Consider the following 18,508-nt stretch of genomic DNA (forward strand, 5'->3'; position numbering starts at 1 on the left):
AGAAACCCGGAAACTTGTGCCATGGGAAGGCTTTCCAATCTCCTGGCGAAGCATCCAAGTTATTAGGTGAAGCACTAGGTGCGCTGCAGTCGGGACTCTGGCACTTGACAGGTACGTTGGCGTCCATTTGAAGATTAGGAAAGGAATAGAATGCACGCAATGATCTTTCTGCAAGGGTCATGGGGCGCGACGACAGCTGAGACGCGTTCATAAACCCCTAATGCTAGGTGCAGTTGGCACGTGCATCAAAAATACGGGGCAAAAGTATTAGCAGGGGTCCTATAGATACGACTTATACCATCCAGGACCACCTAATGCATAACCCCACCTAATGCATAACCAAAATTTCGCTCCTCCCATACAAAATCCAAATTTTCAATTGCATTGTACTCGGCCAGGCATGAAGATACTCGCGCACGAAGACCTGCACTATATTGCTTTTTTCATCGAACTTTCATATCGGCTTGAACCTTTCCCGTTCCGCCCCGTAGCCTGGTTCTCTAGCCCTTTGAATCTTGTCGCATTTCACCTCATGTACGCTACGCGACTCCATCCACTCAAGCCGAACTTTCACCTAATTTACTCGCCACAACTCCTTCCGTAATGGTTCGCCGTAATTATACCGAGGATGACGTAGCTGAGGCTATCTTCGATACCACCGATAGAGGCCTCTCACAGAATGAGGCGGCCCAGAAACGTGTAGTACCTCAGTGGACCATTTCGAGACGACTTTCCGGTCAAGCAAGCAGGAATGAACGTATCCAGGCCCACCAGCGTATTTCAAAGAGCCATGAGGAGACGCTTATCCGTTGGGTGCTGCGACAAGAGTCCCTGGGCTATGCTCCCTCGCACAGCCAGGTCCGCGCCTGTGCCGAGGCCATCCTTCAACAACAAGGCGATAACAAACCTTTGGGCAAGCACTGGACCACCAGGTTCGTCAAGCGTCACCCAAAACTATCTACCAAGCTTGGAAAACGTCAAGAAGCCGCCAGATTTGACGGCTTTACTCCAAAGGCGGTCAATTGGTACTTCGATATCAGGGAGAACGAGTACGGCTGGATCAAGCCTGAGAACACAGTTAACGTGGACGAGGGCGGTATAATGGTGGGTTTCGGTAAGTCTGCTACAAGTACACTATGGGTTCTTATAGGGTGTAGCTAATTGATTGTCCATGAGGCCTGGACAGCCTCGTAATCGGGAGCTCTGACCCGAAGAAGAAGGCGATGTTGAAAGGCGTTCAGTCGCGCACGTGGACCTCATTTATTGAGGCTGTCACCGCAACTGGCCGTGCTTTGAAACCGGGAATTATCTTTAAAGGAAAAGAGCTGCAGAAGCAGTGGTTCCTTAACGAATTCGAATTAATAGCGGACTGGCACTACATCACATCACCGAACGGCTGGACCGACAACCACATAGCTCTCGAGTGGTTGAAAGACGTCTATTTGCCTCAAACGGAGCCTCGTGATGCATCGGATGCGAGACTTATTATCCTTGACGGCCATGGGAGCCATGCGCAGGTGAGCATTTCGGTGATTTCGCCGCTGAGTCACCCGCTATAGGGTCGCTGACCAGCAGTCAGGATGAGTGGATGGCTACGTGCTTTCTGAACAACGTCTACTGCTGTTACTTACCAGCACATTGTTCCCATGGTCTGCAGCCATTAGATAATGGAATTTTTAATGTCATCAAAGGTGCGTACCGGAAAGAACTCCAAAAGCTGGCTAGTTTGTCCGATTCTGCGCCGGTTGACAAAGTCAACTTTATCCGGGCATACGCGAAAGCCAGGGAGGCGGGCATGAGGAAGGATATTATCTTATCCGGCTGGAGGTTTACTGGAAATTGGCCAATAAATCGGTACAAAGCTCTAGCACATCCGGAAATTCAGCCGGACAAAGAAAAACTGCTGGAAGAGTTCAAGACGCCGAGCCCTCCTCAACTGCACTCAGATGATACGCCGAAAACGAGCCGGCAAGTGAGGGAAATGGCCAAACACCGCAGTCGTCCGACCAGGCGGAAGTATAGTAAGATCGCAAAGGGGTTAGAAGCTTTAGAGATGAAGGTGGCCGTTCAGAATGCGCGGATTACTGGCCTCGAGGAGCAGATGGCCCAGCTGCGGCGAGGGAAGAAAAGAAAGGCGGTACCGAACCCGAACCGACGATTCATGACTCTGGCGGAGACTCTAGCGGCTGGAGAGGCTCTTCCTGACTCAAAGGATGCAGAAATAGAGGTGGTTGTGGATGAGGAGGTCGAGTCGGTGATTGAGGTGGGTGTCAGGTCAGAGGACGAAAGTGAGGACTTTATGGTCGTAACAAAGCACTGCCAGCGCACACGGAGCGGTCGGGAGGTCAAAAAACCACGCAGACAGTAAAAATTGGCCAATTTTCTAGATACTTTCTCCAAAGTCTCATTTATTAATTGAGAATCGGGCCTGTTTTTGTGGACATCAAAATTTGGATTTTGTATGAGAGGAGCGAAATTTTGGTTATGCATTAGGTGGGGTTATGCATTAGGTGGTCCTGGATGGTAGGACTACACGGACTGGGCGCTACCCTGAACCACTGCCATTAACGACAGTTTCAACCGATGGTCAACGTTGAAAGCATCTAGGTGGAATTGAAACAATCAATGGGAGTGTCAAATGGAATTGATTGAATTGATGCACGTGACTTCAACTTCCATAAAATTGACGGGATTGAGTTGATGGTTGAATTGATCGCCAGCCTGTCTTTATCTAAGACCGCGAGACTTATAACACGAAGCCATTCTTCATACAACGTCGAGGTTCTAATAAAGCTCTTACTGCTAACTAGTGGCTTGTTCTAACTGAGAAGTCTATCGTTTCACGCGGGGATCTTAAAGAGCAAACCCATGTAGTAAAGCTCCCTTCGTCTCTAGTTCTTGTCTCACTGGGGGGTGCAGTTGACAAAAGCAAATGTACTGACTATGCATTCCTATTGGTGCCCGCTTTAATGCCTGTCATTCTCGCGCAAATTCTCACCAGCTGCAAGAAACAAACCGAACCAAAATTCCTTCTTACTTGTACCGCCACTCAGGTAACCGATCGTAAAATAATGAACCCCTTCACTCTCTACCAGGATGACGGATCATCTGACCCCCAGTACAGAGCAACCGTTGAGAGTGTCAAAGCGTCCATTGCTCGGCCGCCATGCGAGTGTGTCGACTGCCAGAACGGATTCTACACTGTCAAGGAACAATATAGCCCGGGCTTGTCCTACCGTCGCAGGCTTTCTGATAAAGAAGCGGAGCGCACTGTGCTCTCGGCCGTGGAGGATATCCATCGTCGGCAAGTTTCACTTGCAAAACGTATCGATGTCTTTGGCGATGTCTTGCTGCGTCGGTGGAAAAAGCGAAGCCAAGCAAAGCGAGAGGCCCTGTTGAAGGAAGCAACTCCGGAGCTCGAGGAGGGCCAGCGGCTCCTTCCGCGGTATACTTACCTGCGCGAAAGGCTTTACATACACGCGAGAAGCCCAACTCGGAGACGTCAACTCCTGTTGCCATGGCTGAACGTGCAAGTCATAAAGACCAACCCTGCAGTCCTTTTTGCTCTGCTTCACTATAGGACCGCCTATTCTCCCCAGCACTGGGCGGCGTTCGACAGTAGGCAGCTCACTCTCGGCTGGGCAGCTGGATTCTTTGACGTCGACTTCTCGGCCAAATGTGTTGTCATGTATGGAGATCAATATGGATCACTGGTCGACTGGGAAGAAAAGGCCGCCCATCGAGCTGATACTCTTGGATTTCCTAGGGCCATGCTTGTTCTTGAAGCGCAGGCGTACCTTATGGAGGTTCTCTGCAGCATAGTGGAAAGGATCCTCGACGGCGTAGACCCTTCACAACCCCCTCGGGTTGAGAAGTGGCGAGGCCTTGTCAGCCACGAAGCCTTTCGAGAGACGGGTGTGGTAGAGTTCTGGTCTCCCTACACGAACCAAGCCTTCTCACAACCGCCAGAATTCGACAGCAACTACCTGCTCACGCTCGCCAAGACTCGACTGGATGAAACGGGAGATCATCTCTGGTACCTGCAGTGCGATGCTGCATACATGAGGAGACATCTGAAGATCATGTTCGCAACTGAGATCTTCAAGAAAGCCTCGGAACCCCATAAAGCTGTGCTACTTGCCCAGCGCATTCGAACTGAGATCCTGAATTACTATTGGTGGCGATGGATTGAAATGGAGTGCAGGCATGTGGACGCGGAGCGCAAGAGATTCCGCGACAACATATATCCCGGTGCACCTTTGCCGATCCGTTACGACAAAGCCCTCGGTGCCCTTGAGCTTCTCCTTGTTAACCAGGTCATATACAGGGCAAGTCGCCTGAAGGAACTACTACCGTTTGTTCCGGGCCTCCAGAAACACTGGAATCTCGAGCCTGAAGCGAACTTGCCCAATACAATTGGGTTCCTGAAACGAGAGGCGTCTGCAAACACACAGGAGGCGCTCACCGAGGACCCCGTCGACTGGTGTCTAGTTCAGTTGCAAGCAAAGCCTGACGACCAAAGGGCCTTTGATCATGCGATGCTCTTCGCAATGCTGCAGGATCATCTGTCCAGAAACCCATCCGAGAGAAAAAGGCTTGACGAAATCATATACCAGACACTCTCGGACCTCTCAACCTGCCATGAAATGCTTCTGGCCGTCCGTTCCCACAGGCCACAGAATGCAGCAAGAACAGTGCAGGAAGTCAGAGCCACAGAAGACAGGGAGTCTTGGAAGCGGCGACGTTCCGAAAGCTACAAAGAGGACCTTGGCCTTCTTCAAGACATCGGGACGTCACTTATTAGGGACCTCTACCTTGCAAAACCACCAACAGGTCCGAGAAATGCTGATTGGCTTGCGCGGTCTCAGGTGCTCCGCACTGCCCTCGAGAAATTCTGGGAATCGATTAGAGGAACCGTCAGAGAGGAATTTCGCAGTTCTGCTTTCAGTCCAGCAGAGATCGACAGTCTTCTTGAAGTCGTTTCGGCGAATCTAAATGCAGAGTATCTGCAACAGGAACAACGGGCAGAGGCTGAGATCCTCACCGCTATCCGTAGAGTAGATGAGCCACAGGCCGTTGCCGGTATCTTCTACGAGGCTGAATCCAGGCCCGTGTCGTCTACGATAGCCACACACCGAGAAAAGGCTAAAACACGGGGAGGGCAAGGGCCTTCTGCCGGTGATATTATAGATCTACAGGACAATGCTCCAAGTGCTCACGGAGAACCCACCGAGTTCACCAAAGGCACCGCCATTGAAGTTACGAGGCAATCGTTGGGGGTCTTTCAACTCATGTTCCCCGACAAAGATAACGTTGTCAAAGACGTGTTGTGGGATCGATTTGTTCACGCCATGATTGATGCGGGATTTACTGCAACGAACAACAGCGGCTCGGCAGTGGCGTTTAAGCAGTTGTCCGGGGAGGGAGGCATGATCGTCTTCCATAAGCCACATCCTGTTGACAAGATCGATCCAGTTCTGTTACGGATCATGGGCAAGAGAATGACAAGGTGGTTTGGGTGGAGGCGAGAGCTTTTTGTTTTGCGCGACGAGACCATCTGAGTTACATCTATCGATCTTGAGGGGTTTTCGAATTGACCATCCCCTGGCCTTCGTAGTACCTGTGAGACCCCCCTGTTGAGGCCATGTGGCTAAGGTGGTCCGATCTGCTGGTGGCTGGGATGTGGATACTATGTAAAAAGCTGTGCTCCTCTCGGACATATGTAACTTAGAGCTAACAAGAACACAACCAACCCATTTTTATTTTAGCATGGAGATCTGATCGGGGTCTCGTACAAGAGGCAGAGGGCCAAAGTTTCGCTCTAATAGCTTGATAGCAGCGGCCTAATATGTACGCATTGGGTTATGCTGTTGTCCGACGTGCCGGGCGATGTTAGTTTGCGGTACAACGCCACACCATTTGCAAACAATGAGAGGGTTTTACAAGGGCATGAGCCAATGAGAGGTAGTGGATTTCCTCTTTTACTAAAATGGGACGGACAATAGGGATGTAGATTATCATCTTGGTCGGAAATAGCCGCTGTTGTTTTTTCAGACAGCCGTGAAATGACGCTCGCCTCTAACAACTATACACATGTATTTGGTTATATGACTTAAACTTGTTTTTGCCGAGAAATTCGATTTCAGCTATGAGTAAATCAATTCGGGCTTTTAGCTCCCGATCTCTGTGTCAGACGATCTTCGTTCAAATTAAGCGAAATAGGAATAATATACTTAAACTGACATGCATCCCAAATAAATTTGATAGACCGTTACAAGAGTAGTCTACGAAGCCCTAAGCAGCCAGCTTTCCCTAGAGATGGAAACAGAGCCACTAGTCCGAAAGAAGACCAGCTTCCGGGCCGACCTAGTGGTAACCTGAGGAACAAGCCGGTACTTCTATGATATCCAGATTATTGTTATTTTTGAGGATTCAGCCAAGGAGGACCCTTAAACTACCCTTCGAGGGGCTGCAGAGGAGAGACGGGGAAAATATAGGTGCCTCAGTGCCTTTTTTCAACCTATTAATATCTCTGGCCTTATTGCTACGACAGTGACCATTGCGACATGGTCACTCACTAACACCACAATCACTAGGTGACCTAAGAAGTCACCAGTGACCACGATGGTATCACTGCAACCACCTCAAGTATATAGAACACATTCATTAACACTTTCATAGAGCTTAGCTCACCAGGTATCAATACAACTTCTTTACCTCAATACGCCTAACCCGCTCTATTGACTATTAAGAGACGTGACATCTTCGCTACGCTCGGATTCTACCCTACGATCCTACCAACATAAACCTAGAACGGACTAGTTTATCCCTTGGGAATCACAACCGTCACAAGTCAGTAAAAGGAAGTAAAAATATTAGTCTCACTCACCTCTTAAAGATTTGGTCGTAAGTCCTAACGAAGTCACGAGCATATGAGAACTTAATTATATCGGGGTCATAGCGACTAGTTGGTGGGTGATTAGGAGGGAGGAATTTGAGCAGGCGCTTCGTTGATGGGCTATGCATAGTAGCATCCGCAATTTGATCCTGGTCGGTCATGTTCTCATCCACAACGTTCATTAATAACGTGATAAGAGTCGCGTGAGGGTTGATGTCAGGAGCCTGAAGCAATGGCGACATTATGCCAACGGTTTGATGGATACCAAGATATCCACCATCCGAAATATTGGAGACCTCTCTAAAGTCAGTATAATGTTCAGATGGGCTGAAATGAAATTTGTTTGTCGTGGAAGCTCACCTCTATCCGATCAAAAACCCGATTCTCCAGGTGACCAGGAAGGTTGGACGCATCAACTTGAAGTAGTTCGAACGCCACGCTTAAGCTAGAAATACGCTCTAGAAATGCCTTTAGCGTAACCCTGATACGATAATAGAGCTTTCCATATATGTCAGACGTTGCAAGTCCGGTAAAAGTTGTCTCAACTTCCTTAAGAGACCAGCCGTTCAGAGGGTCGGCATTATCATACATCGGCCAGCTGTCGGTAGTCTGAAAGAATGTTCTGTCTTTGTAAGCTTAACTATGAGACATAGCCTACTGTGACTCACGGATTTGGTTGTTGGAATTCACGGCGTGAAGCCCCGAATGGGAGTAATAGTCCGTTCTGCCGAAATTGATATCTTGCAATACGATGGGACGAAGGCAGGAAAAGAAACGACCGGCCACGATAATCTACTCTAGATTCAGTGAGCGTGACGGCTGTTCGCATTTCGTTTGCCTTTTTAGCTGTCAATCCGCCGGGAACATCTAGGAAGCTCAACAACTTATCCTGACTGGGGGAAAGCTGTTGGTGAGTGTGTGTAGACTCTTTCCTGCTCTTCTGGCCCGAAAGTCTTTTCGAGAGTACCGGTTGAGCCACTCCATATTTCTCGGAGGTCTGGTACTGGGATAGAGGACCGTTAGTAATATCGAATACAGCATCAATAACGCCTTTTTCGGTATAAACATAGCGACCCATTTGGGAGATATTTTACAGCTGTAAGCTGCGTAGAGAGCCTTGCTAACTTTGTGAAAGTGGAAAGATGAGAGAGAGACAAATGCAAATTTTTCAAAGTGTTGAAACTCCCATTGTAGGTAAAAAGGGCAGGGAAAAGACGGCCCGGGGTAAGAGAGCATGCGAAAAATAATACACTGCAAGTTTTCGTTTTCCTCAATGATTTTATTATGATAAAAATATGGTGTAAATAACATCGTAGAATTTGTATGGGGCGACGATTTTTTGTGCTATGCTTTAAGTGGGGTGATTCTTGAAGTGGTGGCGGATGGTAAGTAAAGATCGCTGCATTTGCGGACGGAAGCTAGGTCAAGTGGATAATACAGCACTAGTGACAATGTGTATAGTACGGGTCGAACGACGGCAGTCACTGACGTAAAGGGTAAAGCGCAATCTTTTAGCGCAGACTTTGAAGTCTCCCCTAAATCCCCTAAATCCCCAAGATCTCTATCTCGTCCTTTTCCACCATTTTCTATGCAATTGATGCTCAACGATGGCGAGGAAGAAACGTGACGGGATACCGTCTGAAATCGCCAGAGAACAGTGCATTCCAACGGCATTGAAGCCCCCCTGTTGACGCCATGTCACTAACCAGCCAACTTTGCCGTAAGAGGTACTTCCACAGTCGACAGGGGTTTCCTCTTTCAGTGAAAATGGGACGGACAATAAGGATGTAGGACGGATGAGCAAGAGGCGGAAAATCCGAAATTCTCCAACAGAAAGCAAGCAATTTGGGTCATAGATAGCGAACGAGGATCAAAACGGGAAACTTGGGGACAGCTGGCCTTATTTCAACAATAAGGCGAAGTGGGGCGTTTGCCAGACGGACGCGTCGGCTGTCTGCCGAGTCCTGTTAACCGGGCATAGCTGCAGATAAAAAGCGGCCACAACCGTGTAGGATACAATCAATCAATCAATCAATCCTGAAAAGAGGGGAAACAAGAGGCACAGAACAGACACAAAAATCAACAAGTTCAATTCAATCAATTACAGGACCCATCGGGTTCAACAGATTTGATGTGACGAACATGAAATGACCCTATCACGGGTGTGGCGGTGTGGAGGGGTGGGCTGAGTGGTTGTGAAATACGTTAGATCACTAATCATGGATCGGATCACTAATCATGGCTCGGAGTAATGAGTCTGCCCGAAAAACAGAGTTCTGTCTTGTTTTGTGGGTCGAGAGATTTGGGTGTCGGTCTTTGGCAATTTAGGTATCACCGGGTGAGAATTATGGGGTACCCGTAAAGTAGTTACGGGGTTCGTAACAGCGAGTAATGATTAGTTAGTTAGTTACAATAACTAATCATAATAATTAACTAATAACTTATTATAAAATGTTAATTGTAACTTTGCTAGCAATGTCACGGCCAGGGTCCCTGGATGCATTCAGGGCCTTACCCGCTGCGCTATACGGCAAATGACCTTACACTGCATTCTCATATATATAGCTAAAGCGCCCCCAGGATCAGGTTCAGATTCGGGCTCAGACTCAGGCTGTGACATCCATCCACCACGTCACACATCCAACATCAACTCGCTTCCACTATTATGTCTTCCCTCATTACCAATGGGCGCTACCCTCCTATCCCTGGCGCCACCCTCAATGACGTGACCAGCGAGGAGAGGTCAAGTGCAATTGACTTCGTCAACCGGCATAACCTTATCTTCGAAGAGTTCGACCATGAAAAAATGACAAATACATTCCTCCCAGACGCTGCAGTCTACCATACTCATGGCGCTATCCGCGGCCACGAGAATATGAAGGAATTCTTCGTGAGCAAGTACGGATCCGTCATCCCAGGAGTCTCCCGCCATGCCACCAACCATGTTGTCGATCGTGACGAAGATGGAGGTGTGATTGTCCGATACCAGCAATGCCTTATTCGATACGGTTGGCAGGGTGACGACCTGGCTGCTATCAATGGAAACGATACTGTTAGGGAGGACGGCCTCCCAGCAATTTGGTGGATCGGAAGGATCATCGATCGGCTAAGAATGACGCCCAATGGCTGGAAGATTTTTGAACGTCATCTTGGAGCACCTTTTAGAGATGGCACACTGGACTTTGATAAGGCCCCTAGTGTCAAGGGCAAGGATCACGACCATGGTGAATAACTTCACGGTTACCATGAACTCTAAATCACAGGCAGGTATCGTGTGACCTATCGGTCAGCTGTCGGCGACCCTAGACCCATTCAGGAAAGCATAATAAGCAGACCCCTCTCCAAGGAAGGCGGGGGAAAAAAAAGTTGAACAATACACATACAATTAAGGACATCAAGGCGCACGCGATCCGTTCAACAATATCCGGGGTAAAGGCCCTATTTGCACGCTAATCGGTTAAAGGCCATCCCTGCATCATTCCCAAAGCCCTACCAGTGAAGCATCAGCTTGTTTGTCTACATAGGCCAAGGACGAGCCACCAACAACTGCACCAAACCCCAATATCGGAACTCTTCTTCTTCCAAGTCAGCTCAAATTTACTTATTACCCGCTGCATCAGCCGATTGAGGACCCGCATTTGCGGGGAGCATTTCAGATTCAAATAGTCACTTGCTCTTTGAGGTTACAGCGTGCATCTTGGCGATGCTCCGATATTTCCTCAATGGGCGTTGTTCGGAACTTGGTACTCCGCGCATAAGGCTTCCAGTCGTGCTGATAAACAAAAATTACCGGGAAAACACGCCGTCAACACGATTGGTCTGGCTAAAACACTTGTCACTATAGACCAGGGGTCTTTCGATATAGTCGGGCTTCTAGGCGATCATGGAAAGCAATATTAATTAACTATATAAGACTTCGATAACCTCTCCAGGGTTTCTTTCTTTTGTTCTTGATCAGCATCTCTTGCCATTGAATCACTTGACAGTCAACATGCACTTCCTGGGACTCATCGTTGCTTTCGCCCCTGCGGCTCTTGCCCAGTCTGCTATCTGGGGGCAGTGTAAGTACAAGCATGAGATGGGATATCGGACAAGACACTAATGAGTCTTCTAGGTGGTGGCAGTGGCTGGAATGGTCCCACGGCCTGCCAGTCTGGCTTGAAGTGTGAGAAGATCAACGATTTCTACTTCCAGTGTATTCCTGGAAGTGACAACGGTGGCGGCACTACCCCTACTGAGCCTGAGCAGCCCTCTCCTGGTGGTGGCAGTGGCGATGCTTCAGGCCTTGACGCCAAGATCAGGGCCAAGGGCAAGATCTACTTCGGTACTGAGATCGACCACTACCATCTTAACAACAATCCTCTTATCAACATTGTCAAGAAGGACTTCGGCCAGGTCACCAATGAGAACAGTATGAAGTGGGATGCCCTTGAGCGTAAGTACTGGTAGTCCAGACGACTCATAGTAGTTGACTAACTCCCTTCAAGCTTCTCGCGGCCAGTTCACTTTCGGCAACGCTGACAAGGTTGTCGATTTTGCCCAGGCCAATGGCAAGAAGATCCGTGGCCATACTCTCCTGTGGTACTCCCAACTCCCCCAGTGGGTCAAGAACATTCGTGACCGCGCCACTATGACCGCTGTCATCGAGAACCACGTCAAGACCGTGGTTACCCGCTACAAGGGCAAGATCCTCCACTGGGATGTCGTCAACGAGATCTTCGCTGAAGACGGTAGCTTGCGAAACAGTGAGTTCTACCAGGTCCTCGGCGAGGACTTTGTCGGTATTGCTTTCCGCGCTGCCCGCGCCGCCGACCCTGCTGCCAAGCTCTACATCAACGACTACAACCTCGACATCGCCAACTACGCCAAGGTTACCCGCGGAATGGTTGATCACGTTAACAAGTGGGTGGCTCAGGGCATCCCCATCGACGGTATCGGTTCCCAGGCTCATCTTGCCCGTCCCGGTGGCTGGAACCCTGCCTCTGGTTTCCCTGCTGCCCTCAAGGTTCTCGCTGGTGCCAACGTTAAGGAGGTTGCCATCACTGAACTTGACATTGAGAACGCTGCAGCCTCCGACTACGTCACTGTCGTCAACTCCTGTCTCACAACCCCCAAGTGTGTCGGTATCACCGTTTGGGGTGTTTCTGACAAGGACTCATGGCGATCAGAGTCCAACCCTCTTCTCTTCGACCGCAACTACCAGCCCAAGGCTGCTTACACCGCTGTGAGCAACGCTCTCAACTAAGAAGCGCAATGTGTTATCGTTGTAGTTCGAGATTGAGTTGAGCGAGAATGCATGAATACCATGATCCTGATCAGGTTTGGGGATAACGTGCTTGATAAGCGAGTTGACCAGACAAGCGAGTTGACCAAAAATCTTAACTATCTAAATAAAAATCGCCATAAAACCACCACAAACTATCTAATTAATTAAAATCACTCACTATACTCCTCCCCAGATATCTCAATTACTACCTGACAGGTCCTTGCATTATGCCCGGCCTTGCCACATACACCACAACGCCGACCACCCGGTCGCTCCGACCTTCCTTGAGCACCATTTCTAGATGATTCAGCCACTAGGTACATGTAGCCTACATCTATCTATCTACATTGCAAATTATGACTAAGCATCTACATCTATCTACATGAGGTGCCGGTAGATAGATGTAGATAGATTCGCCAGCCTGCTGTCAGGAGTCTCTATGATATCTGAGACTATAGCCGTTATAACAACGCACACAACAGCGGACACAACAACTTGTAGAGTATCTTCTCCAGCACCTACACCACTAGCTGCGGCTCCTGCGTTACGAGCCGATGACCCGCGTGCTATCTACCAACGGTACAAAGAAGCACGGGAGGCTTGGTATGCCACAGTGCCCCGGGGAGGGCTGAGGACCAATCAGCAATATAGGAAGGCTATGGGGTTACCGGCGCGGTATAGCAAGATAGAGCTCCAATGGTGTCTTAACTACAAGCAAATGGGGTCGCGTTGCAGGGAGAAATCCGGCACGAGAGAGTGGACTAAGGAGGAGCAGTTCAGTTATCTCGACTGGGATAAAGCTGAGAATGAGCGAGTTGAACAGAATGTAGGGGAAGAGATGGCAGAGAAGCCTTTTCCACAGCGGCGAGGGATGCAACATATCTGGGATGCTGCCGAGAGAGATGTTTTACAGCAGGGAGGAGGAGCCTAGTGGGAACGCCCCTTACTAACATTTGCAAATCTAATGGGAAATATGATTGATATGTATCGTTTGAATGAGAAAGAAAAGGTAAAACTCCGAGTGTAGGATTGGTGGTCCAATAGCTTGATTTGAGGAAGGTGTAGTTAAGTTCCAATGTAGGGTCAAGTAGGCTTGGCAATGCAGCACCAACAACATAATGCTACTTTTATTGAGCTGTCCTACAATATCACTGCGTTCCCCGCCATATCCACTGAACATACGCATTCGAATCAACGCTCCAAACATGAATCCTTGAACCCTCTATCGCCCGGAGCTGTGGCAGGTTGTTGGTCATTCCTACAGCGGCCATTGATGGAAGAGGCTCACTCACACACGCGGATCGGGCTTACATGGTTGGTTGGTTGGTTGTATTCCTACTCGGTTTTAGCCGCCACTACAGCAGCCATGCCCGGTAAGCAAGTCCTGGCTGACAGCCGAAGCATTCATCCTGTGAACACCCCACTTCGCCTCATTGTTGAAACAAGGCCAGCTGTCCCCAAGTTTCCTGCTGTCTCTACTCCTATACTCTGCTTTACTATGTACATGTCTTCTGTTGGAGAATCCCATGTGCTATCCGTCCTATTTCGTTCCGCAAATTTCCCCACGTGTTTTCTTGAGAATTTTTCTGCTTCATATCCTCGTGTTGTGGCTCTGTCGGTGCCCTCGGGCACCATATGTTGCAACCGTGATACCTGCAGTCTCCCCCCAGCCATCGGCTTTGTCTGTTTGCTGATCTCCCTCGAGCCCCCCGGGTTTTTGTGCGTACTCTTATGTTCCGTGTGTTTCTGTTGTTGTTGCCTCCGACCGGGTTCCTATGTGGCCATGTCTTTTGTACTGTGAAGTCAGCCGCTGGCGACATTAACCATAGCCGTCATCAACCACCTCATGTAGTGCAATGCTCCAATCGTTTCGACATGGTGAATTACTGAGTATGAGAGCTCCCTCACGGCCTCCTTAGACCCGACTAGCCAGGGTTCAAATCCACGACACTACACTAGCACTTCTGGTGGATTTAGGATCACATAGCGATCCGTGCACTCGTGCACGGATCTTTTTGCGCCACGTGCAACCCCTGTTTCCACTACACTGAGCCCAGATGTGTCGTGGATTTGAACCCTGCGACTAGCCGGGTGGCGGAGGGTGGCCAAGCCTCCGTCACCGTAGTTTGGGGGGAGCGACAGTGGGCAAGTCTGTCTGGGATCCATAGTGTTGTGTGGCCTTTGTCTATGGCATGCCGGGCGTTTGGTGGTCGCGGGAGGTGATACCGTTCTGTCCAACATGTCGGCGTAGTGGGACGTTGCAAACGTTGACGAAAAATGGGCCGAGGGCCCATGAGTGGCCATGTATTTATTTATAGAGGGGACAATAATGTTGACGATGTTTGGGCTCCGTCGTCACACTGCAAGAGGTGTGTTGTAGTTAGCTATAGCCGCAGTCATCGGTGGTATATGCGTGGTTTTCGTGGCGTGCTCGTGAATTTCGCGCTCCTTTCCCCGCCCGCCATCGCAACGACATCTCTTGGGAAGTCAAAACACTGCAGGGGAAGGTGTCAAGACCCGTTGAGGCGCATTGCGACAGCGGGCGGAAGTGTTGAGTTCCTCGAGTGGCTGTTGTTTCAAAATTCGTTCTCGCTGTTGTGAAAAGTTTTTTTTTCCCGATCGGGCTTACATAACGAATCTTATTTGCACATCGGGATGTGCGCAAAGTCACGTGATATTAAACGCACAGCCGGATGTGCGTGTATGAGACCCCCTCGTCGGCGCTCAGATTACGTAATAATCCACTACACTTGGACCTGAAAGTGGATGTAGTGGAGTGGATTTAGGTGGATTTAGGTATCGTGGGATATTCCCTGACCTTGTACGGTTCATAGTACTTATTTTGGTATATAATTGCCTATTAAATCGAGGTAGCTGGACCCAAGTTAGCCGAGATCCATCACCCCTACAGCTAATCTTATAGCATTATACGAGACACTACCCCCTATTGATCGCGTTTTCTCAGATTTCCTGCTGTTGTTTTTGCCAAAATAAAAACTGACGATGCCAGCCACCCAGCCAGGCCAACAGCAGCACCTCGAAGACCGTCTTTTTCACCATTTCAGAGGCTGGGATTGGTCAGAACGCGCTCGTGATAGGTACTAGCTCTTGGCTGTGGGACTTTGGCTACGATATTCAACGTCATGGCTTACGCAAATGGGCTTGCAAGGACTGTATCCTCGGAAATCGTCCCATTATCGCGAGTTTTACCTCTTCAGGTCTCCAGAACGCGGCAAATCATCTATGGCGTGAACACAAAACACCAGCACCAGAGGGAGAGAAAAAGAGCACAGCACAGCTGAAATCCGAATGCGTACTGAAATCGAACCAGCCGACTATTGCCTCTGTTTTGAAACTGGACGTCAACAAGCCTACGGAACAGAATATCGCGAATAGCTTTATCCCACGTTTTGATAAGCAACACTTTCAGCGTATGCTAGTCGAGTTGATCGTCAGCAGCAACCAGTCCTCTTCCTTCGCCGAGAACCCCATCCTCCGAGAAATCTTCGGCTATTTGAACCCCTCCGTTTCGATCCAACATGCCAACTTGAGTGCCACCGCTGTCCGATATAAGATCATTCAAGAGCATAACCGCCACAAGCAGACGGTTATCGAGGTGCTCAACACACTGGAAGAATACAAGCGGCTTGCTGCTGATTTTCCTGATCCAGAGCACTTCCGCATTGGAATCAACCTTGCTTGGGATAAGCTGGATGAATATTATCGGCGGCTGGACGAGACGCCCATCTACTATACGGCTATGGCGCTCCATCCAGCTTATCGTTGGGACTGGTTTGATGAAACGTGGGCTCATAAGCCTAGTTGGGTTGAAAAGGCAAAAGAGACGGTTGCCGACGTCTGGCTGTCCGATTATGCTCATCTCGAGGTTAGAACCAGCAGCAGCAGAGGCGACGACGAGCCACCGGCAAAAAGACCTCGGTTTTTCAACCCCTTCGAGAAGAACAGTCGTGTGCCAAGCTCAATACCACCCTACGCAGCAGCTATTGTTGGCGACGAGTACCAAGCGTGGCAGACGGATCGTGACGCCAGGGACGGCAACGTTCGTGATCCAATTGGTTACTGGATCACTAAGCAAGGCAGATATCCTCGGTTATCCAGGATGGCATTGGACTTCCTGACGATCCAGCCGATGTCAGCCGAGTGTGAGAGGTTATTTTCAGATGCTGGCAAGATGGTCTCGGGGTTGCGTACGAACCTAGATGCTGAGATTATCGCCATTTGTCAGGTTTTACGCTCTTGGTACCGTGCTGGCCTTATCAAGGACCTGGATCCATTGCTTAAGTCGCACCTTGAAAGTAAGCCGGATGGCGGTTGTGGGACTCTAAGCGAGGACGAGCTGGCGCTTGCTGAGTCAAAATGGCTATTGGAGGGCGAGGACAGCGCCAGCGAGGTTGACGATTCAACACAGCAGCAACAGGCTGAAGAGTTAGTGTCAACCTCTGAAAGTGAGGGTGAATAGGCACCGAGGAGGTTGTGAATAGCCTCAAGGGTCCACTATAAATCCACTTATAAATCCACGTGTGTACATCCATTCCGCCCCGGTCGGATATGTGCTACATCCACTATGTAATTGCCTAAAAATCGCACATCCACTCTACTTGGTCCAAAAGTGGAGTGGATGTAGTGGTTCCGACCCTTGGAGAATGCCGAGTCTGACTGAGCGAAGCGCATATCAGGATCGCCTTCAATGAACGCCCACTCAAGCGTTGGCAACGACTTGAAGATCAGCCAGGGGGGCGTTGTTGCGCCGGCTGCGTTGCCTGAGCCGATGACTGCAAGTCTCGCGATCTTGCGGAGAAAATACCTCTGTTGCTGACTTCTTCTTGGTGCGTACAACGAGGCATTCCATCTTATCTCGTAGCATTCCGACTCTAACTCCTGCTTCATCTGCATTCCAGGTCTCTGATGCACCGATATTGTACTTCGTCATCACATCGCTGAGGCGTTGGAACCACTCCTTCGTATCATCAACGCCGCCTTCCTCATATTCGGCACGCGAAGCTTCTCTCGACTTCAATATCGATTTCGCAAGCTCAGGATGATCATCGCGGAAGCGAGAGTACCACATCTTGCTCACAGGTCTCGCATCAGGATCACGGCGGCGCCGCAGAGTAAGTGCTGCATCTTCTATTTCCCACTTGGAGGCAGGCAGGCCAGACTTTTCCATCCAGATGATATAACACACGATAGCTTCTTCTTCCTCATCCGTGAGTTGCCGCGGGCGCCCCATCTTAGGATCGACAACATCCTCATAATCTACGGTATTCGCAGCCTCAAGTCTCTTGACGATGCGGCCGATAGATGCACGAGCAGAGCCGGCATATCAAGCTTCAGCAGCACGAAGAGTCAGTGGCTTCTTTCGGCGGCCGGCAGCATCACGATTGAGACCGCGGCGAAGTCGCTGGCGTGAAAGAACAACGGCCTGAGCAGCTCTCAGATTTGATTGTGAGGGCATAATTTTGATGGACGTGATATATGACTTTTTTACTGATTGATGTCCTAGAAATCATTGGTTTTGGCGGGCAAAAGTCATGATTTTGCGACAGCAACCTGTGCGGGGTTGTCTCACACTTTTGTGGCCAACTAAGCTTGCTTAGTTGGCACCCCCTCCCGGCTAGCCAACGAGTAGTTCTTTGGCGGCCTGAACATCCTCTTGGTTGGTGACTTCTTCCAGCTTCCCCCTGTGCTACAGAAGCCGCTTTGTTACGACAAAGAGGTGCAGGGAGTAGAGATCAAGGGCAGGAACGCATATAGGCGCTTCGATAAATCAGTATTCTTGAAGGTTGTTCAGAGGCAGCGCGGCGACGACCAGGAGGCGTTTCGCACAGCTCTCGGGGAACTGCGGCTGCTCCAATTATCTATGGAGTCTTGGAAGCTCCTGTCCACCCGCGTGCAGGCAAAACTAGACGATCGAGAGGTCGCGAGGTTTTCCAGCGCCCTGCGAGTTTACGCTACCAAAGATAGGGTGAACGAGTATAACCACTATCACCTCGACCGCCTCGGCCGGCCAGTCGTCCAGGTCAAAGTTAAGAACGTCGGCCCTGGTGCGGCTGCTGCCCCTGATGACAAGGCGGGCAACCTTGCGAAGCAGATCCCTATATGCATTGGCGCTCGTCCGATGCTGACGTCTAACCTTTGGCAGCCCGTTGGCCTCTGCAACGGCGCTCGCGGTACGGTGTACGACATCGGCTGGGCACCCGGGGCTGACCCCATCCAAGATCCTCCTTGTGTTATCATGATGGAGTTTGACAAGTACAACGGACCGGTGTTCCTGACCACCCCCGATGGCAAAACGATTGTCCCAATTCTCCCAGTTGAGAGAG

General features: G+C 49.8%; 5 protein-coding genes across 5 annotated transcripts; 3 read left to right on the forward strand and 2 right to left on the reverse strand.

The window, feature by feature from the left end:
• Positions 1–2,969: 2,969 nt before the first annotated feature.
• FPOAC1_013736 (uncharacterized protein) lies at positions 2,970–5,561 on the forward strand (the record flags this gene model as incomplete). Its single annotated transcript, XM_044858077.1, has 1 exon — positions 2,970–5,561. One exon carries the CDS (start codon positions 2,970–2,972, stop codon positions 5,559–5,561), a length of 2,592 nt encoding a protein of 863 aa, XP_044700901.1.
• A 1,324-nt stretch (positions 5,562–6,885) lies between these two features.
• FPOAC1_013737 (uncharacterized protein) lies at positions 6,886–7,976 on the reverse strand (the record flags this gene model as incomplete). The annotated part of the gene is made up of 3 exons (XM_044858078.1): positions 6,886–7,194; positions 7,259–7,520; positions 7,567–7,976. 3 exons carry the CDS (start codon positions 7,974–7,976, stop codon positions 6,886–6,888), a joined length of 981 nt encoding a protein of 326 aa, XP_044700902.1.
• Positions 7,977–9,563: 1,587 nt separating this feature from the next.
• FPOAC1_013738 (uncharacterized protein) lies at positions 9,564–10,130 on the forward strand (the record flags this gene model as incomplete). Its single annotated transcript, XM_044858079.1, has 1 exon — positions 9,564–10,130. The coding sequence occupies one exon, from the start codon at positions 9,564–9,566 to the stop codon at positions 10,128–10,130; it is 567 nt and encodes a 188-aa protein (XP_044700903.1).
• A 759-nt stretch (positions 10,131–10,889) lies between these two features.
• Positions 10,890–12,143, forward strand: FPOAC1_013739 (uncharacterized protein; the record flags this gene model as incomplete). The annotated part of the gene is made up of 3 exons (XM_044858080.1): positions 10,890–10,959; positions 11,013–11,333; positions 11,386–12,143. 3 exons carry the CDS (start codon positions 10,890–10,892, stop codon positions 12,141–12,143), a joined length of 1,149 nt encoding a protein of 382 aa, XP_044700904.1.
• A 4,741-nt stretch (positions 12,144–16,884) lies between these two features.
• On the reverse strand, positions 16,885–17,640 carry FPOAC1_013740 (uncharacterized protein; the record flags this gene model as incomplete). Its single annotated transcript, XM_044858081.1, has 2 exons — positions 16,885–17,441; positions 17,526–17,640. The coding sequence occupies 2 exons, from the start codon at positions 17,638–17,640 to the stop codon at positions 16,885–16,887; spliced, it is 672 nt and encodes a 223-aa protein (XP_044700905.1).
• Between the last annotated feature and the right edge of the window lie 868 nt (positions 17,641–18,508).

Source organism: Fusarium poae (assembly GCF_019609905.1).
Source record: "Fusarium poae strain DAOMC 252244 chromosome Unknown contig_3, whole genome shotgun sequence".
Taxonomy (NCBI): Eukaryota; Fungi; Ascomycota; class Sordariomycetes; order Hypocreales; family Nectriaceae; genus Fusarium; species Fusarium poae.